General features: G+C 45.9%; 2 protein-coding genes across 2 annotated transcripts in view; one reads left to right on the plus strand and one right to left on the minus strand.

The window, feature by feature from the left end:
* The window catches only part of LOC139751465 (uncharacterized), a 393,736-nt gene extending 376,503 nt beyond the window's left edge, over positions 1-17,233 (minus strand). Inside the window, exon 1 of the mRNA XM_071666894.1 lies at positions 15,792-17,233. Coding sequence (XP_071522995.1) covers positions 15,792-15,879 — 88 coding nt within the window. The 5' untranslated portion in view covers positions 15,880-17,233. The remainder of the gene's footprint in view (positions 1-15,791) is intronic.
* LOC139751466 (uncharacterized) overlaps positions 1-27,895 on the plus strand; it is a 690,594-nt gene that overhangs the window by 456,952 nt on the left and 205,747 nt on the right. The window lies entirely within an intron of this gene.

Consider the following 27,895-nt stretch of genomic DNA (forward strand, 5'->3'; position numbering starts at 1 on the left):
AGGGTCGCACCGTCGTGCTCAAGGATCGTACCGTCGTACTCAAGAGCCGTACCTTCGTGCTCAAAGGGTCGCACCGTCGTGCTCAAGGGTCGTCCCGTCGTACTCAAGAGCCGTACCGTCGTGCTCAAAGGGTCGTACGGTCGTGCTCGGAGCGTCGTACCGTCGTGCACGGAGCGTCGTACCGTCGTGTTCAGAACGTCGTACCGTCGTGCTCAGAGCGTCGCACCGTCGTGCTCAGAGCGTCGTGCGGTCGTGCTCGGGAGGGTCGTACCGTCGTGCTCGGGGCGTGAAGTCGTGCCCCGTTGTCGTGCGCGCATGACGGCCGGACATGCACCTGACGCACTATTAAACACCCGGGACCTGCGTCTATAAATTTGCTGGCGACGTACATAGGAATTAATGAAATGTGTAGCTATATGTATACTTCAGGCGGAGGGGGTAGAGGGGGGGAGTAGCTGGGTCGGGGTATTGATCTTAGAGGGGGCGGGGTATGGGTGGTATAGGGGGTGGGGCGTAAACAATAGAGGGGGCGGGGTATGGATTATAGATGGGGCGGGGTATGGATGGTATAAGGGGTGGGGCATAGACAATAGAGGGGGCGGGGTATTGGTGATATAGGGGGTAATAGACAATAGAGGGGGCGGGGTATGGATTATAGATGGGGCGGGGTATGGATGGTATAGGGGGTAATAGACAATAGAGGGGGCGGGGTATGGATGGTATTGGGGGTAATAGACAATAGAGGGGGCGGGGTATGGATTATAGATGGGGCGGGGTATGGATGGTATAGGGGGTGGGGCATAGACAATAGAGGGGGCGGGGTATTGCTGGTTTAGGGGGGTGGGGTATAAGCAATAGAGGGGGCGGGGTATGGACTACAGATGGAGCGGGGTATGGGTAATATAGGGAGCGGGGTCTGAGTGGTATATAAGGGGAGGGGGGTTGGAGTGTAGACCACAGATGGGGCGGGATGTGGGCGGTATATCGGGCGGGGTATCCAGATAGGGTGGGGGTGTGGGTGGTATAGCGGTCGGGGAAGCGGTGTTTTACCGGGCGGCGGGGAGGCGAGAGGAGGGAGGAGGAGCGGGAGGAGGAGTATGGAGGGCGGCTCGAACCCATGTCTGGCTTATGTGTATATCAGGCCCGGCTCCGTCTGACCTTATCTCTCGTTCTGTCTGAATGGATGTTGGAAGGGTAAGAAGGCTCCCTCCACTAGGCTCCCTCCACTAGGCTTCCTCCGCTAGGCTCCCTCCACTAATCTCCCTCCGTTAGGCTCCCTCCGATATGCTCCCTCCACTAGACTCCCTCCGCTATGCTCCCTCCACTAGACTCCCTCCTTTAGGCTCCCTCCACTCAGGTCTCCGAAAGAAACACCCGGCCAGGGAAAAAGAAAAACGAAAAGATAGGATGGAAACATAACTATGCACTTGTGTAAGGTGAAGTCAGCCTGCGTGGAAGCCAACAGGATAGAGCGAAGATGGTGGGGTAATATGTTACCAACACTCTCCCATCTTCTGTTGCTCTATGATATATTCTTAGTGTGTGGAATGAGGGGGGAAAGGAAATTATATATATATATATATATATATATATATATATATTATACTTTGTCGCTGTCTCCCGCGTTAGCGAGGTAGCGCAAGAAAGCAGACGAAAGAATGGCCCAACCCATCCACATACACATGTATATACATACACGTCCACACACGCACATGTACATACCTATACATCTCAACGTATATATATATATATATACATATATACATATATATATATACGCACACAGACATATACATATATACACATGTTCATACTGTCTGCCCTTATTCATTCCCCGTCGCCAACCCGCCACACATGAAATGACAACCCCATCCCCCCGCATGTGCGCGAGGTAGCGCTAGGAAAAGACAACAAAGGCCCCATTCGTTCACACTCAGTTTCTTGCTGTCATGTATAATGCACCGAAACCACAGCTCCCTATCCACATCCAGGCCCCACAGAACTTTCCATTGTTTACCCCAGACGCTTCACATGCCCTGGTTCAATCCATTGACAGCACGTCGACCCCGGTATACCACATCGTTCCAATTCACTCTATATATTCTTTAGGTTTATTCAGTAGATACTTAATATATTGAAAATAGAATTGTCCCAACTGTTTTTTTGAAGGTAATTTTTGGATAATGAGATGAATTTAGCGTATGATACGGGGTGAAAGGGGAAGCGTATACGCGAATTTAGCGACAGATGCGCGGGGGGAGGGGGGGCGGCTTACGCGCGTTCTTTGCGACGTAATTTGGAATTGGCGAAATATCGTAGCCAAAAGGAGGAAGGGAAGGGGGGGAGGAGGCGGACAGGTCCCTCCCCCTCCCCCTTCCCCCCCTCCACTCACTCAGCCCCCTCCCCTCACTCAAATGTTAGAATCGAAATAACTATAGGCTATCATAACTCACACCCCCTCCCTCTTCGCCCCCTCCTCCTTCTCCCTCCTTCTCCCTCGCCCCTGTGGTGGTGTACTATACTGGGTGGGGAGGAGAGGAGGAGTTAGGGGGGGTTTAGGTAGATGACATACGCCCAGGCGTTTACACCATCGGCGCATGGCGTAATGTAATTAAGTCATTAACCCGTGGTCTACGAGGAGGGAAGGGGGGCGTCCTCCCCCCTCCCCCTTCCCCGCCGGGTAGATGACGTGGTGGTGGTTGGTGGCTGAAGCCGCGCGGGTAATAACTGAAGTAGTTAACTGGCTCGTTTAACAACCCAACCAAACTATCCCCTCCATCGCCACCACCACCCCCTTTTCCCCCCCACCACCACCACCCAGGATTTCAAAGGTCGTTGGTGTTGGTACGACCCCATTTGAGGGGCCTGTTGGTACGACACCTCGAAGGGCCTGTTGGTACGACACCTCGAAGGGCCTGTTGGTACGACACCTCGAAGGGCCTGTTGGTACGACACCTCGAAGGGCCTGTTGGTACGACCCTTGAGGGCTCTGTTGGTACGACCCTTGAGGGCTCTGTTGGTACAACCCTTTAGGGGCCTATTGGTACGACCCTTCGAGCTCGATGATGAGGGCTAAGGCTAAAAGGGAATCGTGCCCAAGGGTCGTGTATTTGTGTTCTAGGGGTCGTACCGTCATGATTGTGTCGTACGTCGTGTTGAAGGGTCGTACCGTCGTGCTCAAGGGTCGTACCGTCGTGCTGAAGGGTCGTACCGTCGTGCTCAAGGGTCGTACCGTCGTGTTCAAGGGTCGTACCGTCGTGTTCAAGGGTCGTACCGTCGTGCTCAAGGGTCGTACCGTCGTGTTCAAGGGTCGTACCGTCGTGTTCAAGGGTCGTACCGTCGCGTTCAAGGGTCGTACCGTCGTGTTCAAGGAATTATATAACTAATTACGATCGCCGGTAAACGTTCGTTGATATGTTTAACGATGATGCAACGTGTAGACAACACTTGCTTAAAATCTTTTTTAAACGTAGAGTTAACGAATCGTTGATCCCAACAGGCAGTGTATATTAACGAATCGTTGATCCTAACAGTCAGGTTATATCAACGAATCGTTGACCCTAACAGACAGGTTATATCAACGAATCGTTGACCCTAACAGACAGGTTATATCAACGAATCGTTGACCCTAACAGACAGGTTATATCAACGAATCGTTGACCCTAACAGACAGGTTATATCAACGAATCGTTGACCCTAACAGACAGGTTATATCAACGAATCGTTGACCCTAACAGACAGGTTATATCAACGAATCGTTGACCCTAACAGACAGGTTATATCAACGAATCGTTGATCGCAACGGACACTTTGTATCTACGATTCGTTGATCCCAACTGACAATTTATATTAACGAAAATCGTTAATCCCAACAAAACAGTTTAAAGTCACTCTTTCCTCCCGCCACAGTTACAGTATCGCGTAACGCGCACGGTACCCTAGTTACGCAAGAGGTCACGCTATCCTTGCGTTACGGTTGGCGTATAATACCTCATGCGAGTAGAAAAAAAAATATATGTATTCTTTACTCACTGTCTATTGATCATTGATCATCTACTTCCATGCCTCTCCTTACCACAGTCTCTCGCGTCCCCCAGGAAGCGGTAGATACGAGGAAGCGGTAGATACGAGGAAGCGGTAGATACGAGGAAGCGGTAGATACGAGGGAGCGGTATATACGAGGAAGCAGTAGATACGAGGAAGCGGTAGATACGAGGAAGCAGTAGATACGAGGAAGCGGTAGATACGAGGAAGCAGTAGATACGAGGAAGCGGTAGATACGAGGAAGCAGTAGATACGAGGAAGCGGTAGATACGAGGAAGCGGTAGATACGAGGAAGCGGTAGATACGAGGAAGCAGTAGATACGAGGAAGCGGTAGATACGAGGAAGCAGTAGATACGAGGAAGCGGTAGATACGAGGAAGCAGTAGATACGAGGAAGCGGTAGATACGAGGAAGCAGTAGATACGAGGAAGCGGTAGATACGAGGAAGCGGTAGATTTGAGGAAGCGGTAGATAAGAGGAAGCGGTTGATACGAGGGAGCGGTAGATACGAGGAAGCGGTAGATACGACGCGTCGTAGTTCAAATCTACGACGCGATTGCGTCGCCCAGGACGCCATGGTAGATGTAGCTCCACGCGACCGTCTCTCTCTCTCTCTCTCTCTCTCTCTCTCTCTCTCTCTCTCTCTCTCTCTCTCTCTCTCTCTCTCTCTCTCTCTCTCTCCCCGTCTCCCAAGACGCCCTTGGGGCATCTTCGTCTCCTGTCGTTCGGATAGACGCGAACCTATACACGCACGGGATGAAGTGCGTGCTTAGATAGATCTTAAGGAGGGAAGGAGGGAGGGAGGGAGGGGAATGAACTGGAGGAGGGAAGGAAGGGAGGGAGGGAGGGGAATGAACTGGAGGAGGGAAGGAAGGAGGGAGGGAGGGGAATGAACTGGAAGAGGGAAGGAAAGGAGGGAGGGAGGGGAATGAACTGGAGGAGGGAAGGAAGGAGGGAGGGAGGGGAATGAACTGGAGGAGGGAAGGAAGGAGGGAGGGAGGGGAATGAACTGGAGGAGGGAAGGAAAGGAGGGAGGGAGGGGAATGAACTGGAGGAGGGAAGGAAGGAGGGAGGGAGGGGAATGAACTGGAGGAGGGAAGGAAAGGAGGGAGGGAGGGGAATGAACTGGAGGAGGGAAGGAAGGAGGGAGGGAGGGGAATGAACTGGAGGAGGGAAGGAAAGGAGGGAGGGAGGGGAATGAACTAAGGTGATTCTCATTTCTAAGTGCGTTTGGGCGCCGTGTTCTGGGGGTGCGTGTGGGAGGGGAGGGGATGGGGGGGGTGTTAAGTGCGTGGGGTTTCACAGTGCGCTTATAGACACGGGTCGTTCTGGGGGACCTGGGTTCGAGCTTTCCCCCCCTTCCCCCAGAGAGAAGGGGGGTCGAGTTGTTTTCGACTTGTTCCCCCTCCCCCTCTGGGTGGGTCTTCTATTTCTTTTTTTTTTAAGTGATCTCGCCGTGCGTGGGTTTAAGTGCTTATTCTGTGCCACTTAAGTGCCCGCGGCTGGGTTTAAGTACTTGGGTGTACAACAGTGCTTGGTTTGGAGAGGGCGTTTCGTGGCTAGGTTGAAATGCATGTCTTGTGCGGCATAGATGGCTGGTTGACTTAATCTGTGTGTGGCATAGATGGCTGGTTGGTTTATCTCTGTGTGGCATAGATGGCTGGTTGGTTTATCTCTGGCATACATGGGTGGTTGGTTTATCTCTTTGTGGCATAGATGGCTGGTTGGTTTATCTGTATGGCATAGATGGCTGGTTGGTTTATCTGTGTGGCATAGATGGCTGATTGGTTTATCTCTGTGTGGCATAGATAGCTGATTAGTTTATCTGTGTGGCATAGATGGCTAGTTGATTTATCTCTATGTGGCATAGATGGCTGGTTGGCTTATCTCTGTGTGGCATAGATAGCTGGTTGGTTTATCTGTGTGGCATATATAGCTGGTTGCTTCATCTGTGTGGCATAGAAAGCTGGTTGGTTTATCTCTGTGTGGAATAGATAGCTGGTTGGTTTATCTGTGACATGGATGGCTGGTTGGTTTATCTCTGTGTGGCATAGATAGCTGGTTGGTTTATCTGTGTGACATAGATAGCTGATTGGTTTAGCTCTCTATGGCTGAGCGACAGCACAGGCAACGCTATGTTTGAGCGTCTCTCCTGTGTCTGTGGCTAGGTTAAGTCTGTCAGTCGCTGTGTTTTAAGTGGCTTTTGGTTGTGTGTATACAGCGAGTATCTCTGTGTGGCATAGATAGCTGGTTGGTTTAGCTCTATGGCAGAGCGACAGCACAGGCGACGCTGTGTTTGAGCGTCTCTCCTGTGTCTATGGCTAGGTTAAGTCTGTCAGTCGCTGTGTTTTGAGTGCCCGTTCGTCGCCGTGTTGCACGACCGCGCTGGCTGTAACTGTCCTCGTCGCTGTGTTTGAGCACCTCGTCTTCGCCGTGTTCGAGTGGTTCGCCGTGGCTAGGTTAGAGCGCAGTTTGTGGCTGTGTTTGAGCACCTCGTCTTCGCTACGTTCGAGTGGTACGCCGTGGCTAGGTTAGAGCGCAGTTTGTGGCTGTGTTTAAGCACCTCGTCTTCGCTACGGTCGAGTGGTACGCTGTGGCTAGGTTAGAGCGCAGTTTGTGGCTGTGTTCTTTTAAGCGTCCCCGAGCACACCATGTTAAGCCCCCGTGTGTGTGTGTGTGTGTGTGTGTGTGTGTGTGTGTAGTCCCTTGTCAGTAGCATCGCTCGCTATGTTTGCCCCAGCGTGGCCACGCAAGGGCTCTGTTAAGCGCTGCTGTATTTCAAGTGACTTCGTTTGGCTGTGTTGACAGACGTTTGTCGCTATGTTGTATGATTTTATATATATATATATATATATATATATATATATATATATATATATATATATATATATATATATATATATATATTTATATATCCTTTAGAAGGAAATTTTGATCGTATTTCCAAAATTTTAGCTCTTACCCTGAGAGAGAGAGAGAGAGAGAGAGAGAGAGAGAGAGAGTGCTCTCGTCTCGCCTCTCTGTCTTTCTGTTTCCCCCGTCCATTCATTTACCGTATCGCCTGTCTATGTGGAGCTGGCTTTTCTGTCTGTGCTTTGATATATGTGTATAATTCGTGCGTCTCCCTGTCTCTCCGTAGATCGTGTTTTCACTGTCTATAATTTGAGTTTCTTTCTCACCGTCTATAATTTGAGTTTCCCTCTCGCTGTCTATGATTTGAATTTCCCTGTCTATAATTGTAATTTCCCCGATGTCTATAATTTGAGTTTCCTTTTCAATGTCTATAATTTGTTTTCCACACTGCTCTATAATTTGGGTTTCCCTCACTGTTCTGTAATTTGGATTTCCCTGCCTGTCTAGAATTTGAGTTTCCCATCTGTCTATAATTTGAGTTTCCCTTCACCGTCCATAATTTGAGTTTCTCTTTGTATAATTTGAGTTCTCACTGTCTGTAATATGAGTTCCCTCTCACTGTCTATAATCTGAGTTCCCTTCACTGTAGTTTGAGTTCCCTCTCACTGTTTCATAATTTCCCACAGTCTATAATCCAAGTTCCCCTTCACTGTTTATAATTTGAGTTGCCCCCCACACACTGTCTATAATTCAAGTCCCCTTCACTGTCTATAATTTGAGATCCCCCCCCCCCACACTCTATAATTCAAGTCCCCTTCACTCTCTATAATTTGGGGTTCTTTCCCCCGTCAATAATTTGAGCATCCTCGGCCCCTGTATAATTGGAACACCCCCTTCTCGATCTATAATTTCGGTAATGTTCTATATAATATGGCATGATACTTAGCTATAATTTGATTGCTATGGTCGTCGTAATATATCACTGTCTTGCTGTGGGAACCCATATCCATTCCTGTCTGTCTCTTATCCTCTCCCGTCTATGAGTGTAACGCTCTTCTCTCTCTCCTCTCTCTCTCTCTCTCTCTCTCTCTCTCTCTCTCTCTCTCTCTCTCTCTCTCTCTCTCTCTCTCTCTCCGGCAGCTCCCAGGTAACTAACCACGTCCACGTTCGGCACTGTTGGTCAAAAGACTATATATATATATATATATATATATATATATATATATATATATATATATATATATATATATATTTCTTTTTTAATATTTAAATTTAGCGTGACTCTCCTTCTCCGTCTTTAGTGTGCGAATAGCGTCGCACACACACTCAGTTAGAATTTAGACGGTTTATCTAAATATAGATGTAGAAGGCCTCTGAGTGTCCTTAGAATTTAGAGGGTTCGTCTAACTTGATTTAGAAAGGCCTCTGTGTCCTTAGGATTTAGAGGGTTCGTCTAACTTGATTTAGAAAGGCCTCTGTGTCCTTAGAATTTAAAGGGTTCGTCTAACTTGATTTAGAAAGGCCTCTGTGTCCTTAGGATTTAGAGGGTTCGTCTAACTTGATTTAGAAAGGCCTCTGTGTCCTTAGGATTTAGAGGGTTCGTCTAATTTGATTTAGAAAGGCCTCGGTGCCCTGAGACTTTGACGGCTCTCTACTGACGTTTTAGAAAGTCTCTTCCTTTGAATTAGACAGTTCGTCTAACTCTATTTAGAAAGCTTAGAATTAGTTCGGTTCACGTAATTATGATCAGGGGAGCCTTCGTATCCTTAGAATTTAGATTGCAGGTTTAATCATGTTTTGAAAGCTTATTTGTCCTTTGAATTAGATTATGGGTTTAATGATATTTTGAAAGGCTTTTGTATCATAGAATCAGACTGTTGAATTGCATTTTGAAGGCCTGTGATCCTTTGGGTTTAATTACATTTTGAAACCCTATCAATCCTTAGAGTTAGATTGTGGTTTTAATTCCATTTTGAATGCCATACTATCTTTAGAATTAGATTGTGGTTTTAATTCAAATTTGAAATCCTTTTTTATCTTTAGAATCATATCTTGGGGTTAATCATATTTTGTAAGCTTACGTATAATTTGAATTACATTGTGGTTTTGATTATATTTTGAAAAGCCTTTTTATCTTTAAAATTAGATTGTGGGTTTAATTATATTCTACGAAAGCCTTTTTGTCTTGAGAATTAGATCTTGGGTTTAATTATATTTTGTTAGAATACGTATAATTTGAATTACATTGTGGGTATAATTATATTTTGAAAGTCTCTGTGTACTTAGAATTAGCTTGTGGACTTAGATATATTTTGAACGCCCATGTATCATTAGAATTACATTACGGGTTTGGTTATGTTAAAAAAAATCCTATGCATCTCTAAAATTACATTGTGGGTTTAATTACATTTTGAACTATGCATTTTTAAGATTACATTCTTGGTTTGATCATATTTCAAAATCTTACGCATCTTCAGAATTACATTGCGGGTTCAATTACATTTTGAAATCCTATGCATCTTTAAAATTACATTGTGGGTTTGATTCTATTTCAAAAGCATATATGTAAATCCTTAGAATTACATTATGGGTTTGATTATATTTCTAAAGCGTTATGCACCCTGAGAATTTTGGAGTCTGTCTTTGGCTATAATTTGAGCGCGCTTCCCTAGTGGTCTATAATATTATAGGAGGCCGTCGTGGGCCTATAATGTAAATGCTCCGTAGTGATCATAGAGCTTTCTATAATGTAATTATCATGTTTCATTTAATGTAATTTTGATCAGCTTCCTTCACTGCCACGCATGGCCTTGGTTTAAGTCCACCCGTCTGTTTTTATGTGTATTTAAACACTTAAAGTCTATCCCTCTGTTTTTAAGTGTATTTAAACACCTAAAGTCTATCCCTCTTATCCCTCTATTTTAAGTGTATTTAAACACCTAAAGTCTATCCCACTGTTTTTATGTGTATTTAAACACTTAAAGTCTATCCCTCTTTTTTAAGTGTATTTAAACACCTAAAGTCTATCCCTCTTATCCCTCTATTTTAAGTGTATTTAAACACCTAAAGTCTATCCCTCTATTTTAAGTGTATTTAAACACCTCAAGTCTATCCCTCTGTTTTTAAGTGTATTTAAACTCTTAAAATCTATCCCTCTGTTTTACCTCTGTTTTAAGTGTATTTTAACAATTAAAAACGTCCATCTGTCTATTTTTAAGTGCATCAAAACACTTTGATAAATTCAGTCCTTCCGTCTGAAGTGTATTCAGACACATAAGGTCCATTCGCTTGTTTCTAAGTGTATTTAATCGCTTAGTAGAGTCCATCCGCTTGTTTCTAAGTGTAATCAAACGCTAAACAAAATCCATCCGCTGTGTTCTAAGTGTATTTAAACGCTTAACAAATTCCATACGCTGGTTTCTATGTGTATATAAACGCTTAATAGAATCCATTCTCTTCCTACTAAGTGTGTTTAAAGGCTTGATAAAGTCCATTCCCTCTCTTCTAAGTGTATTTAGATGCTTAATAAAATCCATTCTCTTCTAATTGTATTTAAACGCTTAATAAAATCCATTCTCTACCTTCTAAGCGTATTTAAACGCTTAATAAAATCCATCCGCTTCCTTCTAAGCGTATTTAAACATTTAAACGCTTAATAAAATCCATTCTCTTCCTTCTAATTGTATTTAAACGCTTAATAAAATCCATTCTCTTCCTTCTAATTGTATTTAAACGCTTAATAAAATCCACCCGCTTCCTTCTAAGCGTATTTGAACGCTTAATAAAATCCATTCTCTACCTTCTAAGCGTATTTAAACGCTTAATAAAATCCACCCGCTTCCTTCTAAGCGTATTTGAACGCTTAATAAAATCCATTCTCTACCTTCTAAGCGTATTTAAACGCTTAATAAAATCCATCCGCTTCCTTCTAAGCGTATTTAAACGCTTAATAAAATCCATCCGCTTCCTTCTAATTGTATTTAAACGCTTAATAAAACCCATCCGCTTCCTTCTAAGCGTATTTAAACGCCCTCCATTAAAAAAAAGAAATAAACTACCCGAGCGTATGTTCTACAAAATGGGTCTGAACTGGTCCAGTGTGTGTCCTCCTCTCATCTGTGTTATTGATTAACAGTTAACGATAGTTCGCCCGCCAGGTGATTAGCAGAGGGGATTAGTGTTTCGACCTATGATTAGCATGGATTATTTACCTCCTCACGCCCCCTCCCCGTCCCCCACGCCCCTTCCCACTTACACTTGGTTACGGGACGCCCAATCACCGCTCTCTGTTGTCCTCTCTCCCACTTATAACTTAAGTACTCCAGAGATATGCATCGACTTACAGTTTAAGTGTGTGTGTGTGTGTGTGTGTGTGTGTGTGCTTAAGTGTCTTTGATTTACACGATTTTACACACATTACTTATATTGTAAGTATCGGTGTCGCTCTGAAAGGTGGGTACTTCCACCCACTTTGAAGATGAAGTTCCCACCACCCACGTATATCGCATCAGTTCCGCCATCGACCCTCCCCCCACGTAGGTTCTGGGAGTTAACGTGGGAGAGTCTTGAAGAGGAAGGGGTTCGGTGGGTGGGGGTGGGCGCTCTCGCGCGCGCGCCCGGCGCTATGTACTCCGGCAGGTGCAGGTGAGTGAGGGCGGCCGATGGTGGTCCCTCCCTCCCCCTCCCCCCCCCGAGTGGTCGCGTGGAGGGAAAGGTGGATGGGAGTGGTCGTGTGGAGGGAAAGGTGGATGGGAGTGGTCGTGTGGGGGGAAAGGTGGATGGGAGTGGTCGCGTGGAGGGAAAGGTGGATGGGAGTGGTCGTGTGGAGGGAAAGGTGGATGGGAGTGGTCGTGTGGAGGGAAAAGTGGATGGGAGTGGTCACGTGGAGGGAAAGGTGGATGGGAGTGGTCGCGTGGAGGGAAAGGTGGATGGGAGTGGTCGTATGGAGGGAAAGGTGGATGGGAGTGGTCGTGTGGGGGGAAAAGTGGATGGGAGTGGTCGTGTGGAGGGAAAGGTGGATGGGAGAGGCGCGCGTGGAGGGAAAGGTGGATGGGAGGAGGGAGGGTCAGATCAAGAAGAGGCCAGGGAGGGGGGGGGGATAGGTTAGTGGCGAGAGCAAGTCGAGCAATTGGGTAGTTTGGAATGGGTGGTGGTTAGCTAGTTAGTTAGTTAGGGACCGTGGCTGTTTGTGCTTGTTGATGGCGAGGGGAACAGAGGAAGATCCTTGAGAGAGAGAGAGAGAGAGAGAGAGAGAGAGAGAGAGAGAGAGAGAGAGAGAGAGAGAGAGAGACCCTCTAAGGACCTTAGTTCCGTCTTAGGTAAAGGGGCCGATCTCTTCCACCCAATCAGAGTCGTGATTAGGGAGATTGGAGGGGCTTAAACCCTACGTAACAACGGTGACTGGCGAATAGGAAATGATTAGACCATGAATTGCCAATTGGGTGTAAATCAGGTCCCAGTGGTCGTGGATTACAAGCGAAGTCTTGAAAGCCGTATGTATGAAATGCGCGATATATATATCAACTGACTGTTATATTTCTCTCTTGTGCCTCCCCTGATGATGTGATTATTGCACGAAAGTGCACTCGGGAACTTTTCGTGTTTCATTTTCCCCGTGGACTCGTAGGAATATATATATATATATATATATATATATATATATATATATATATATATATATATATTATATATATTGTATATATTCCTATGAGTCCTATGTGATTATTACACGAAAGTGCACTTGGGAACTTTTCGTGTTTCATTATCCCCGTGGACTCATAGGAATATCTTGATCACGCGCAAAATTGTGATCCTTTCCAATATATATATATATATATATATATATATATATATATATATATATATATATATATATATATATAAACACCAGACCTATAAATAATTGGTTGTATATTTAGTTTCGACGATAAATTGGGCGTTGGCTGTATTATTCTTAGAGTGGACCAAAACACTTGTCTGTTGGCGTTATTTGTGGGTGTGAGAAACCGCCGTCATTTGGCGGTATTTTTAGGTTCGGGTCAGACACCGACCGACGGTTGGCGATATTTTTAGATCGGACCAAACCGTTGCAATTGGCGATATTTTTGGGTTTAGATTAAATTCCGACCGTTGGCGATATTTTAAGGGTCATATCAGATGCTGAAAATTGGCGATGTTTTTGGGTAAGAGTAAATGCTGACAGTTGGCGATATTTATTTAGGTCAGATCAAACGCTGTCAGTTGGCGATATTTTTAAGTCATACCAAACGCTGACAGTTGGCGATATTTTTAAGGTTAGATCACATCCTGACAGTTGGCGATATTTTTAAGGTTAGATCACATCCTGACAGTTGGCGATATTTTTAGGTTCGATCAGATGCTGACAATTGGCGATATTTTTGGATCAGACCAAACAGTTACAATTGGCGATATTATTGAGGCAAATAAGATATTGACAGTTGGCGATATTTGTAGACGAGACCAAATTTCGGCAAACGGCGATATTTTTAGGTCAGACCAAATTCTGATTTGGCGATATTTTTAAGTCAGATCAAACGCTAACATTTGGTGATATTTTTAGGGCGTTATTTTTAGGTCAGACCAAATACTGCCAATTGGCGATATTTTTAGGTCAGGTCAAACGCTGACATTTGGTGATATTTTTAGGTCAGACCACATACTGTCATTTGGCGATATTTTTAAGTCAGACCAAACGCCGACAGTTGGCGATATTTTTAGGTAAGACCAAATACTGTCAATTGGCGATATTTTTGGGTCAGATCAAACGCTGACAGTTGGCGTTATTTTTAGGTCAGATCAAACGCTGACATTTGGCGATATTTTTAGGTCAGACCAAATACTGTCAGTTGGCGATACTTTTGGGTCAGATCAAACGCTGACAGTTGGCGATATTTTTAGGTCAGACCAAATACTGTCAGTTGGCGATATTTTTAGGTCAGACCAAATACTGTCAGTTGGCGATATTTTTAGGTCAGACCAAATACTATCAGTTGGCGATATTTTTAGGTCAGACCAAATACTGAAAGTTGGCGATATTTTTAGGTCAGACCAAATACTGTCAGTTGGCGATATTTTGGGTCAGATCAAACGCTGACAGTTGGCGATATTTTTAGGTCAGACCAAATACTGACATTTGGCGATATTTTTAGGTCAAATCGAACGCTGATGGCGTTATTTTTAGGTCGGACCAAATTCTGACGGCGTTATTTTTAGGTCTGTTCGAGCGGACCACAGCGTTGTGTGCCGGCGATAATTTCACATCACGTTAGAGAGCAGTAAAGGCTTTGTGCGCGACGGTACGACCCCCCTTGAGCACGACGGTACGACCCTTCCTTGAGCACGACGGTACGACGACCCTCGAGCACGACGGTACGACGACCCTTAAGGGCGACGGTACGACGACCCTTGAGCGCGACGGTACGACGACCCTTCCTTGAGCACGACGGTACGATGACCCTTGAGCGCGACGGTACGATGACCCTTGAGCGCGACGGTACGACGACCCTTGAGCCCGGCGACGGTACGACGAACCCTTGAGCCCGACGACGGTACGACCCTCGAGCAGGGCGGTACCTGGTCTGTGGCCTGTTAGAATCGTGTCAAAGGTCAAGACTCTCTGTACGCCAGGGTCGTTCAGGCAGTAGTTAACGACTGCACGACCAGCCCTTCCTCTTAGCGGGGTCGTTCCGCCGTGCTCAAGGGCTCAGGGAATTACGCCGATGATAAATGATAAATCAGTTATTGATATAATTATTCGTACGTATTTATTATTTGTAAATTAAGGGCGAAGAAAATATCCACATAGTAATATATATATATATATATATATATATATATATATATATATATATATATATATATATATATATATATATTTTTATTATTTTTTTATTATACTTTGTCGCTGTCTCCCGCGTTTATATATATATATATATATATATATATATATATATATATATATATATATATATATATATATATATATTCAGCGACTGAATTGCGAAGGATATTTCTTTATAATTATGATAAGGTTGAGAGAAATATATATATATATACATATATATATATATATATATATATATATATATATATATATATATATATATATATATATAATATTCGCTGTATGGTGTCGGCGGTTGGTGGCCCGACCAGCGCCTCGGCATCCCGACCAACATCACTCTGGTCGACCGACCCAAAAGTCTACCTTGGTCGGCTTCGGTCACTGGTGGCGGTAGCCGTGCGGTATCCGACCGCGTCGTCGCTCAGGGCCACAGACGGTGCATGCTGGCCACACCGTCGCTTTCGTCCCCCTAGGGCCACCCTGCGTGTGTGTAGGCCATCGGCCGCTTAGACCCTTTCCGTCGTACTTAGGGCCACACGCTAAGCCTACCCTCGCCCGTTTTATCGCTAGGGCTACCCCAGCGTCGAACACCGGCCCTATTCAGGCCCTAAGTAGATTGGTGGACATTGGTGGTTTAGGGCCACGCCAGAGGTTGATCATGTGTCTTGCTCCAGCCCTAATCGTTAGGGCCGCAGAGGGTGTCGACCAGCGGCCCTACCGATCAGGGGTTTCTTAGATTCCTTCGTTAGGGCTACACCAGATGCCTGAGTTGTGGGCCCTAACCCTAGCCCTTATTACTAGGGCCCACAACAGTTGTATATCACAAGCCCTACCCTCTTCTCGTGGCTAGGGCAACACACCCTCTCTAACCCCTCCCCCCTCGTCACTAGGGCATCCCCAGACGCCTGCCTACACATAGATCCTAAACATTCATGCCCTAAGCACAATACCCGTCACCCATCACAGGGCTTTTGGGTGTGGGGAGGCCCTTAGGCGGCCTCTCCACCCGGCAAACAGGATGCGTCCTTACCATCGGCCTTGTCCCGGTCCTTGGGCGTGACGATCCTGAAGGCGCTGGTGCTCCCGCCGGGACAGGAGAGCGACCCTTCCTTCAGCATCCTGGTGAGGGAGCGGGCCGCCTGCTGGTGATATGCCTGGCTGGGGAGCAGGCCCTGCTGGTGCGGGTCCTCCCGACCCGTGAAATGGAGGTCGGTAGCGGCCGCGCCCCAGCCTGGTGATGTCGGGGTCGTCAGCGTCGGTCACTTAGAAATGACTGCTGAAGGCGTGTGCGTGAGGCGGGCAGGCGTGAGGTGGACTCCTCCAGTAGTAGAGGGGTAGGTTTGTCCTCCGCTTCTAAGCCTGTGTGTGTGTTCCTTCGTCGGTAGCGAGGTAGGTTCCTCCGGTGGGCGTGCGCTGCGCCAGGTCCCTTCGGCAGGCGGCGGACACCGTCTCAGGGCGGCCTGGGAGCCTGTCAAGTGGGCGTCAGACGGCCAGGGGCGCCCTACGTTACCTCAGGGCCTTACCGGCGCGTTGTGTCCTCGATCTGGTGAACTGGAGAGAGAGAGATAGAGCGAACTGACCCTGCCGCAGGTCATGTCAGGCCGCGTGGGCCGCCGCGGGGCCCTCCGCAGGCGGGCCTGACCCAACGGGCTCTTGCGGCGACGGCGACGCGGCACTTGACGAAGGCGGCGGCGGCGGCGGCAGCTGCTTGCTGGTGCCGCCGAACGGTAACTTCAGCGCCGCTGGCGTGAAGCCCCCTTCTCTCCTCCCCCCCCCTTCCCTGAACAGTCTATTCACTCTCTCTGGAGAGTCTGGTCAGCGGACGCCATGCCCCGTCGATCGGGAGGTGTCTATCGCGGCAGCGGGAGGGCCTGCCCGTCGCCCGTCTCGGGGTTCATGATCGTCTTCTAACTCACAATGCGTCCGATTTTTTTTTTTTCCCCCTCCTCCTCCTGTCCGCCGGCGGCCGGCCAGCGTATACGTCCGTCTCACTGAGGCCAGCCAGCCAGCCAACCTCCTCCTCCTCCTCCTCCTCCTAAACCAGCCGTCAACGCCTAACGACCCTCCATAGCCAGGTGTGTGGTAGTTACAAGGACGTGGGGGGAAATCACATGGTTACGGTGTGCCGCTCCGGGATGGTGTGGTCTTCGGCAAGGCAGAGGCAGAGGCGCGCGGAGGGTATAAACTCGGGCGGCGATGGGCAAGGTCCTCCTCCTCCTCCTGGTCAGCGAGAAGGGCGGCGGTGGTCACTGGGCGGCGGCGGCGACGGCGGCGTTGACGAGGGGGGTGGCGGCGGTGGCGGTGTTTGATGGGTGGTGGGGAAAAAGAGAGAGAGAAGGGGGGAAACGTATCCCAAGCGCCAGAGACCACGGACCTCCGGCCAAGTACTCCGTCGGACCCACACTGCCTCTCCGGCAGCCCCCACCACGGACCACCATGTTCCTACAACCACGCCGAAATTCAATCAGCACTTCCGACGCATCCCCCGCGCCGCAAGGCCGGAAATCCCACCCCGGCCGGCCCAGCCGTCGACCTTACGGCCGCCGCTAAAGCACTTGTCCGCCACTTCATTACCATAATCTTATTGTTGCGTTGACGGCTCTCGTCGGCTTCTTTACGCCAGATTTCATTATTCACGTTTGCTCTATCCTACTTCCCTGCGGGTACTTTCGCCTCCCCTGGTGTCTTACTAACGTCCAGGACGTACCATAGAGAGGCAGAACGTCCCTATAGATCGAAACGTTACGGCAGATCACGGCCGATTCCGTTTCCAAAACGAAAATAAAGACCGCCAAAATCTGTAAGAGTGCAAGGCGTGCGCTCTGATTGGTGGAGGATTTAGGCGGGCAGAATCCTGATTGACCGTTGGCTGGACAGATTTCCGGCTCCGCCCACTTGCCGCGCACGTGCAGAGGTGCCGCCGGGGCGTCCACTCCCGCCCAGGACCTGGACAATTGGCCTATACTTACCTTGTTAGGCAAATCATAGTTGGCGTGTGCATCGAAACGCATGGAACCCTGACTCATTTTTCTGTTTAACAGTCTGGGGACTGAATTCCGACCCATGTCAAGACAAAAAAAAACAAATACACCTAATTCTCATATCCCCAGTATGGCCATTTAGGGTATATCGTACAAATAGAATGTATTTATCGTACTGTCCCTCAGTTTATTCGGTCAGTTATTAACTCTTATTATCCACTTGAGAGATTCAGATCAATGTATGCCGGGAGAGTAAAATATTCTAATCACGAAATATGCCTGAGGGGGGAGGGTAGAAAATATTTCCCAAGTAATTGAAAAGCGAGGTGAAATGTGGATGTGAGCGGACGCCCCCCTGCTCGACCTCGTGGCACCAAGTAGCCCCCGAGAGTAGCCGCTGACACCGACAATGGCAGCCGCACAAGCCTTGACTCCCCCCCAAAAACTGAACCGGCCAACCTCCCCATCAAGACGTCGGCCGTAATCCGTGTAATTACGGCGTCATTGCACGTATTTCATTGACCAAGTTGCGCTCTTAAGGACGTTGGTGTGCGAGGATGCGGCCCGCCTTGGCAAGGAGGTAAGGTACGATACGTTTTCCCATGTAAACAAATCGTGGGGTCCCGGGGATGGAGGCATTCTGCCCCGGGCGCTGTGGCTGGACGGTTGGTTGGTCTGGATGGCTGGGCTGGGGGGCAGGTCCAGCCAGCCCCCTCCCTCCAACCCTTCCTTCCTTCCTTCTCCCTGCAGCTCCATCACCTCCTGGCAATCTGTTCTTCGATCCTCTCCTGTTTTAACAGAGCTCTGAGGTTAAGCACGGCAGCCGGGATCTACGCTAGTCTGTTGTAGAGAGTTCTGAAGAGGATATTATTATTATTATTATTATTATTATTATTATTATTATTATTATTATTATTATTATTTTTATCATTGATGATATTATTTTATTTAAATCGTAGGGTCTGGCTTTTGTTCTGGAACTTCTGTTAATCGAGCCCGTTTAAGACAACAGTAATGAGTGTTGAGAGGTGTGTGTCAATATTGGACAGTCTTTGTCCCCTCCTTTTTTTTTTGACGATTTTCGTAAGACTTGCGCTGTTGATCTGTCTTCCGTTGGCTTCCAGTGTTATGTGATGATGGTCTGAAACGCCTTATTAACGGGTGTGGCCAGAATTGGTCATAATGTTGGTTGATGATTCACTTCTGAAGATACAAACAAATATTTATTAGTTTATTTGTTTTTTTGGTGATTTACAGAAAAAGTTTTGCCTTATTATCTTTTAAACATATTAACAACATAAACATTATATATATATATATATATATATATATATATATATATATATATATATATATATATATATATATCGCAGGAAATATATATATATTTTTTTCTTCTCCATCATACTTATCCTCCATTTCCTGCGTTAACGAGGTAACGCCGGGAATAGATGACGGAAGGCCGCATCCGCTCACAATCCATTTACTAACTGTCATGTGTAATGCACCGAAACCAGCGCTCCCTATCCACATCCAGGCCCCACGAACCTTTCCATGGTTTACCCCTCACACTTCACTCGCCCTGATTCAGTCCATCGACAGCTCTTCGCTCCCTCTATAACGCATCGTTCCAATTTACTTTTTCCGAGGCACACCTTCCACACTCCTCCATGTTGAGTTCCCGACCACTTAAAATACTTTTTTGCTCCATCCTTCCACCTCCAATTTGGTCTCCCACTTCTCGTTCCCTCCACCTCTGACACATATATCCTCTTTGTCAATCTTTCCTCACTCATTCTCTCCATGTGAACAAACCATTTCAATACATCCTCTTCTGCTCTCTCAACCACACTTTTTATTACCACATATCTCTCTTACCCTTACATTACTTACTCGATCAAACCACCTCACACCACACATTGTCCTCAAACATCTCATTTCCAACACCTCCACCCTCCTCCGCACAACTCTATCTATAGCCCAGGCCTCCCATCCACGCGGCATCATTGGATCCCCTATAGATGGATAAAAAGATTGATAGATAATTTGATAGATAGATAGATAGATAGATAGGTGTTACGGACTCCGCCTGCACTGGGTTACGCGGCGAGTGAAAAGTCACGTTGGGCGTCGAAAAGAACCGTCTCGTGGAGAAATTCCTGGATTCAAAGGAGTTCATTTATGTCTATGCTCTTGATTGTAGCGCAGCCTCGGAACTCCAGAAATCCCATAAAAGGGGTCCTATGGTTTTATATATATATATATATATATATATATATATATATATATATATATATTTATTTTTTTATTTTTATTTTGCTTTGTCGCTGTCTCCCGCGTTTGCGAGGTAGCGCAAGGAAACAGACGAAAGAAATGGCCCAACCCACCCCCATACATAATGTATATACATACACGTCCACACTCGCAAATATACATACCTATACATCTCAATGTACACATATATACACACACACACAGACACACACATATATACCCGTGCACACAATTCACACTGTCTGCCTTTATTCATTCCCATCGCCACCTCGCCACACATGGAATACCATCCCCCTCCCCCCTCATGTGTGCCAGGTATATATATATATATATATATATATATATATATATATATATATATATATATGTATGTATATATTTTTTTTTTTTTTTTTTTTTTTTGCTTTGTCGCTGTCTCCCGCGTTTGCGAGGTAGCGCAAGGAAACAGACGAAAGAAATGGCCCAACCCACCCCCATACACATGTATATACATACGTCCACACACGCAAAATATACATACCTACACAGCTTTCCATGGTTTACCCAAGACGCTTCACATGCCCCGATTCAATCCACTGACAGCACGTCAACCCCGGTATACCACATCGCTCCAATTCACTCTATTCCTTGCCCTCCTTTCACCCTCCTGCATGTTCAGGCCCCGATCACACAAAATCTTTTTCACTTCATCTTTCCACCTCCAATTTGGTCTCCCTCTTCTCCTCGTTCCCTCCACCTCCGACACATATATCCTCTTGGTCAATCTTTCCTCACTCATTCTCTCTATGTGCCCAAACCATTTCAAAACACCCTCTTCTGCTCTCTCAACCACGCTCTTTTTATTTCCACACATCTCTCTTACCCTTACGTTACTTACTCGATCAAACCACCTCACACCACACATTGTCCTCAAACATCTCATTTCCAGCACATCCATCCTCCTGCGCACAACTCTATCCATAGCCCACGCCTCGCAACCATACAACATTGTTGGAACCACTATTCCTTCAAACATACCCATTTTTGCTTTCCGAGATAATGTTCTCGACTTCCACACATTCTTCAAGGCTCCCAGAATTTTCGCCCCCTCCCCCACCCTATGATCCACTTCCGCTTCCATGGTTCCATCCGCTGCCAGATCCACTCCCAGATATCTAAAACACTTCACTTCCTCCAGTTTTTCTCCATTCAAACTCACCTCCCAATTGACTTGACCCTCAACCCTACTGTACCTAATAACCTTGCTCTTATTCACATTTACTCTTAACTTTCTTCTTTCACACACTTTACCAAACTCAGTCACCAGCTTCTGCAGTTTCTCACATGAATCAGCCACCAGCGCTGTATCATCAGCGAACAACAACTAACTCACTTCCCAAGCTCTCTCATCCCCAACAGACTTCATACTTGCCCCTCTTTCCAAAACTCTTGCATTCACCTCCCTAACAACCCCATCCATAAACAAATTAAACAACCATGGAGACATCACACACCCCTGCCGCAAACCTACATTCACTGAGAACCAATCACTTTCCTCTCTTCCTACACGTACACATGCCTTACATATATATATATATATATATATATATATATATATATATATATATATATATATATATATTTCTTTTTCTTTCATACTATTCGCCATTTCCCGCAATAGCGAGGTAGCGTTAAGAACAGAGGACTGGGCCTTTGAGGGAATATCCTCACCTGACCCCCTTCTCTGTTCCTTCTTTCGGAAAGTTAAAAACAAAAAAAAAATCAGAGGGAAGGATTTCCATCCCCTCGCTCCCTTCCCTTTTAGTCGCCTTCTACGACACGCAGGGAATACGTGGGAAGTATTCTTTCTCCCCTATCCCCAGGGATAATATATATATATATATATATATATATATATATATATATATATATATATATATATATATATATATATATATATATATTCCTATGAGTCCACGGGGAAAATGAAACATGAAAAGTTCCCAAGTGCACTTTCGTGTAATAATCACATCATCAGGGGAGACACAAGATAGAAATATAACAGTCAGTTGATATACATCGAAGAGACATTTGGTAAACACATGTTTACCAAATGGCGTCCTAGCTTCGTCTCTTCGTGTGGGGAGGTGGCGATGGGAATGAATAAAGGCAGACAGTGTGAATTGTGTGCATGGGTATATATGTATGTGTCTATGTGTGTATATATATGTGTACATTGAGATGTATAGGTATGTATATTTGCGTGTGTGGACGTGTATGTATATACATTGTGTATGAGGGCGGGTTGGGCCATTTCTTTCGTCTGTTTCCTTGCGCTACCTCGCAAACGCTTGAGACAGCGACAAAGCAAAATGAAAAAAAAAAAAAAAAAAATATATATATATATATATATATATATATATATATATATATATATATATATATATATATATATATAAGTAATGCTTGGTGAGAGAGCACGTGATTCTTCATTGCTCTGGAGGAAAGCGTGAGGTATGGTGCTACGAGTATAATGGGGAGTAGATGATGAGTTAGTGCTTGGAATGAGGTAGTGTTTCAGGCACGTGTGTGGGCGGGAAGGGAGTAGTGCGATTGGTTCCCCCCGTGAAGGCAAGTGTCGCTCAAGGATGTGTGGTGTAGACGCGTTTGTTTACCATCTTCATGGACGTAGTGGTGGTGTTGGTGAGGGAGGCGAATGTGAAGGTGTTGAGAGTGAAGGAGCGATCTTGCTGTATGCTCATGGGTGGGGAGGAAGAGGTGGGATGCTGGGAGGTGAATCAGTTGCGCTTTGTAGATGACGCGGCTGTAGTGGCAGACTGAGGATACAAGCTTTAGAAACTGGTACACCAGAGTTGAGGCGACTCTGTAAAAGAAGGGAGTTGAAAGTAAATTTGAACGCGCAAAAGGTAAATGAAATCAGGTTGCTTGACTTATGAGTTGGAATGGGGGAGGTCCTGGAGTAAGTGGGGTGCCTGCGGGACCTGGGAGTGGACGTGACTACAGGTGAAACCATTTGGAGTCAAGAAGTGAGTCATAGGGTGGGAGAAGAGACTGAAGATCCTGGGGTGTATCACGTCGGGTGTGGAAGGAGAGACCAGGATTTGTTAAGGCAGTGAGTGGGTGGTTGGTACCCGTTTGGAGTGAGGGTGTAGCCCCAAGGGTGTGGCATATGAATGCGAGTCCATCTGCTAAAGAACGGAAGCGGATGGGTGGACGTGTTGCAAATGAATGGCCCAAGGACGAGATGCGGCTTGAGGTGGGTTGATTGTGAGAGGAATGACAGTGTGTGACTGAGGGTATAGTAGTTAACCCAGTCTAGTTGCGAGTGCTGACCATTGTATGCTGAAACGGGTCGGACATATGTAGCTTCAGGAGAGGCAAGGAATGTATAGTGTTGAGACGAAGTGAATTTGTAGATGAAAGAGGGAAAAAGAGAGGTAGGGGTATGGGCGGTAATTACACGCAAGTAGTTTGAGGAGAGTCTTAATGATATGTAGTGTGAGAGGAAAGCTACCGGAAGCAGAGAGGTTTTATCAAGAGGGTAAAGTATGTGTGCGAACAGATAAAGAGGAGTTCCAAGTGAAGATGGGTCTGCGACAGGGGTATATGATGTCACCATGGCTGTTCAGTCTGTTCTCACGGATGGGGCGGTAAGGGAAATGAATGCGAGGGTTTTGGGGAGAGGAGGAGATATGCAGTCTATCGGGTATGGAGATGCTTTGGAGGAGAGTTACTGTTTACTAATGACGTAGCACTAGTGGCAGATTCGAGTGAGAAACTACTGAAATTGGTTTCTGAGTGTAGAAGTGTGTTTGTGAAAGGAAGAACTTGAGAGTAGATAAAGATTAAATGTTATCTGGTGTAGGACTTGTGATGGACAGGTCAGTTAGGGTGTGAGTTTGATCGTGGAAAACATGAAGGAATTTGTCATTTAGATGTATGGGAGTGGACATGGTAGCTAATGGGAACTATGGGAGCTGAAGTGAGTCATAGGGTGGGTAAGGGAGCGAAGGTCCTGGGAGCACTAAGGAATGAGTGGAAGGTGAGGACGAAGGCGATATATATTCAAAGGTATGATAGTTCCGGTGGTGTTATATGGATGTAAGGGATGGGCTATGGATCAGAATGTACTGAGAAAAGAATATGTTCGAAGTTGAATATTCAAGGACAGTGTTTGGTGTGAGGAGGCTTGATCGAGTAAGTAATGATAAGGTAAGAGAGAGGTATGGTAATAAGGAGAGTGTTGTTGAGAGAACTGAAGAGGGTGTGTTGAAATGGGTAAGATGTCTGGCGAGAATGAGTGAGAAAAGGTTGCACAAAGAGGATATATGTAGAAGGAACAAAGGGAAAGGGGGAGATCAATTTGGAAATGGAAGGATGGAGTGCGTCAGAATTGAGTTCGCGGGACATGAACTGGCAGGAAGGTGAGCATCATGCCGGAACGATGTGGTATACTGGGGGTGACGTGCCGACGGCTGTTAGTGGACTGAACCAGGGCATGTGAAACGTCTGGGGTAAACCATTGAAAGGTCAGTAGGGCCTGGAGGTGGATTGGGAGCTGTGGTTTGCACGTGACAAATAGAGATTGGATGTGAGCAGAGAAGTTTGTTTGTTTTCTTATATTCCTAGCGCTACCTTGCTAGTGCAGGAAACGGCGGGTAGGACGAGAGACAGAAAAATATATATATACATATATATATATATATATATATATATATATATATATATATATATATATATATATATATATATATGTATGTATATAAATAGATAGATAGATATAGGTAAATAGATAGGTGTAGATATAGATATGATTGTGCTTGTGTGTGTGTGTGTGTGTGTGTGTGTTTTACAAAGATGGTACAAAATGATATAGCATTATTCTCTTTTCTTTATCTATCATGAAGTCAAAGCATTGGATGATAATTGGGGTGAATTTCACCAATATATACCCGAGGTCGAGAACCGAGAACTCTCTTGTCATTTTTGAGAACACTGCGCATCGGAGCGTGGTAAAGTTCGCGTACAGTGTTCACCAGCGTCTCCTGAAGGCGGTGGAGGTGGTCTACTGCGATGGTGAGGCTTCCACCATGCCGCAGTGACTGGACGGGCCAGCGGTCGACCCCCCCACCCCTGGTCAGGAGGGCGCCGCCGTTGATGAGCCGACCGTAGCGCAGGCCGGGAATGTGGCTCCTTAATCAAGACGACCACGTCCCTGGTCGATTCGAACCGGCGGCGCTGCTGGGCACCCCGACCCGTCAGCACTGCGAAGTGTGTACATCGAGTCCTTGGGGCAAGACGCGCACGAAGAAACCCCCAGTGCCTCCTCCTCCTCCCTACACCACCTCACGATCGACACCCAGGGAGCCGCCGCCAACTGTGCCAGGTGCCTCATCCGCCAGTCTCATCCGTCATATGGCACAGCGGATGACAAGCTGGATGCATCACCACCTCGCAAGCAGTGCCGTGGAGACGCCGAACTTCTGCGACCACGGAAAGATAATGCCAGACGCCTCCTCTTCAGCCGGCGGGGCCCTCCCGATCTCTCCTATGTTTACCGGGGGATGCCACAGGGATTTTTGAGTGGCTGCGTAGAGGACCAGTCGCAAGATGACCCACTCCCTCTCCCTCCCTTACGCCAAACCTGGTTTATGAGAACTGCTTATTGCAGTAATGGAGAATCGGCTGGGAGTGCTCACCGCAGGCGTATGAGTTCCCTGCTTCATGGCGGTGCGTAGAGGGGCAGGGGTCAAGACCCATATATAATACACTGTTATTATGGTCTCTGGGAAGGTCTGTTCAGCACCCCCTTCCCTCACAGCCTACACCTGACCCCAGAAGTAATTATTATCCGTCTCAAAACTTGAAGTCCTACATAATATAGTGGTCACCAGCGAGAGAATGGGTAAGAGATTGTAAAGGCAACTTGTGGGTCCTTGTTGGACTAGCGTTTAGAAGAGTTCTGCAAGACTGGCATGTCGAAGTCACCGGCGATATTGGGAAATGATTTAGAGTTGTTTATCTGCCTTTTTAATCTCGAAATATGTAAGATCTCCTGTAAGCTTGATCCAGATAAACGATAAAGCAGTTGTTTATGAGCACCGTACTTACCTCCTGTCGCACACAGAGTATATATATATATATATATATATATATATATATATATATATATATATATATATATATATATTCCCATTTTTAGAAAATTCAAATACAAATACAAATGGATTTGTATGTAGCATTTATGGATCTGGAGAAGGCATATGATAGAGTTGATAGAGATTCCCTGTGGAAGGTATTAAGAATATATGGTGTGGGAGGAAAGTTGTTAGAAGCAGTGAAAAGTTTTTATCGAGGATGTAAGGCATGTGTACGTGTAGGAAGAGAGGAAAGTGATTGGTTCTCAGTGAATGTAGGTTTGCGGCAGGGGTGTGTGATGTCTCCATGGTTGTTTAATTTATTTATGGATGGGGTTGTTAGGGAGGTGAATGCAAGAGTTTTGGAAAGAGGGGCAAGTATGAAGTCTGTTGTGAATGAGAGAGCTTGGGAAGTGAGTCAGTTGTTGTTCGCTGATGATACAGCGCTGGTGGCTGATTCATGTGAGAAACTGCAGAAGCTGGTGACTGAGTTTGGTAAAGTGTGTGAAAGAAAGTTAAGAGTAATTGTGAATAAGAGCAAGGTTTTTAGGTACAGTAGGGTTGAGGGTCAAGTCAGTTGGGAGGTAAGTTTGAATAGAGAAAAACTGGAGGAAGTAAAGTGTTTTAGATATCTGGGAGTGGATCTGGCAGCGGATGGAACCATGGAAACGGAAGTGAATCATAGGGTGGGGGGAGGGGGCGAAAATCCTGGGAGCCTTGAAGAATGTGTGGAAGTCGAGAACATTATCTCGGAAAGCAAAAATGGGTATGTTTGAAGGAATAGTGGTTCCAACAATGTTGTATGGTTGCGAGGCGTAGGCTATGGATAGAGTTGTGCGCAGGAGGGTGGATGTGATGGAAATGAGATGTTTGAGGACAATGTGTGGTGTGAGGTGGTTTGATCGAGTAAGTAATGTAAGGGTAAGAGAGATGTGTGTAAATAAAAAGAGCGTGGTTGAAAGAGCAGAAGAGGGTGTTTTGAAATGGTTTGGGCACATGGAGAGAATGAGTGAGGAAAGATTGACCAAGAGGATATATGTGTCTGAGGTGGAGGGAACGAGGAGAAGTGGGAGACCAAATTGGAGGTGGAAAGATGGAGTGAAATATATATATATATATATATATATATATATATATATATATTTTATATATATATATATATATATATATATATATATATATATATATTGGAAAGGATCACAATTTTGCGCGTGATCAAGATATTCCTATGAGTCCACGGGGAAAATGAAACACGATAAGTTCCCAAGTGCACTTTCGTGTAATAATCACATCATCAGGGGAGACATAAGAGAAATATAATGGTCTGTTCATATACATCGAAGAGACGTAGCTAGGACGCCATTTGGTAAATATTTGGTGTTACCTTTGGCGTTGGGAGTAGAATCTCGTTGAAGAACATCTCAGTCTAAAGAAGTCTACGCCTTACTGCTACTGGACGCAGCGCAACCTTGGGCTGCAGGAGCCTTTAGAGTCCTGGGTAACACCGGGAGTCTTTCATAGAAACTAATATATATATATATATATATATATATATATATATATATATATATATATATATATATATATATATATATATAAATCAATTTGCCTTTTTATTGTTTGGATTATCCCTCACTCTCTCTTGTTGACAATCTTCAGCATCACATTCTTGTTAGCTTGAGTGACCTTTGTACTCTGGGGTCATCATCACCATCACCACCATCATCATCACCATCACCACC

The sequence above is a fragment of the Panulirus ornatus genome, chromosome 11, assembly GCF_036320965.1.
Source record: "Panulirus ornatus isolate Po-2019 chromosome 11, ASM3632096v1, whole genome shotgun sequence".
NCBI lineage: Eukaryota > Metazoa > Arthropoda > Malacostraca > Decapoda > Palinuridae > Panulirus > Panulirus ornatus.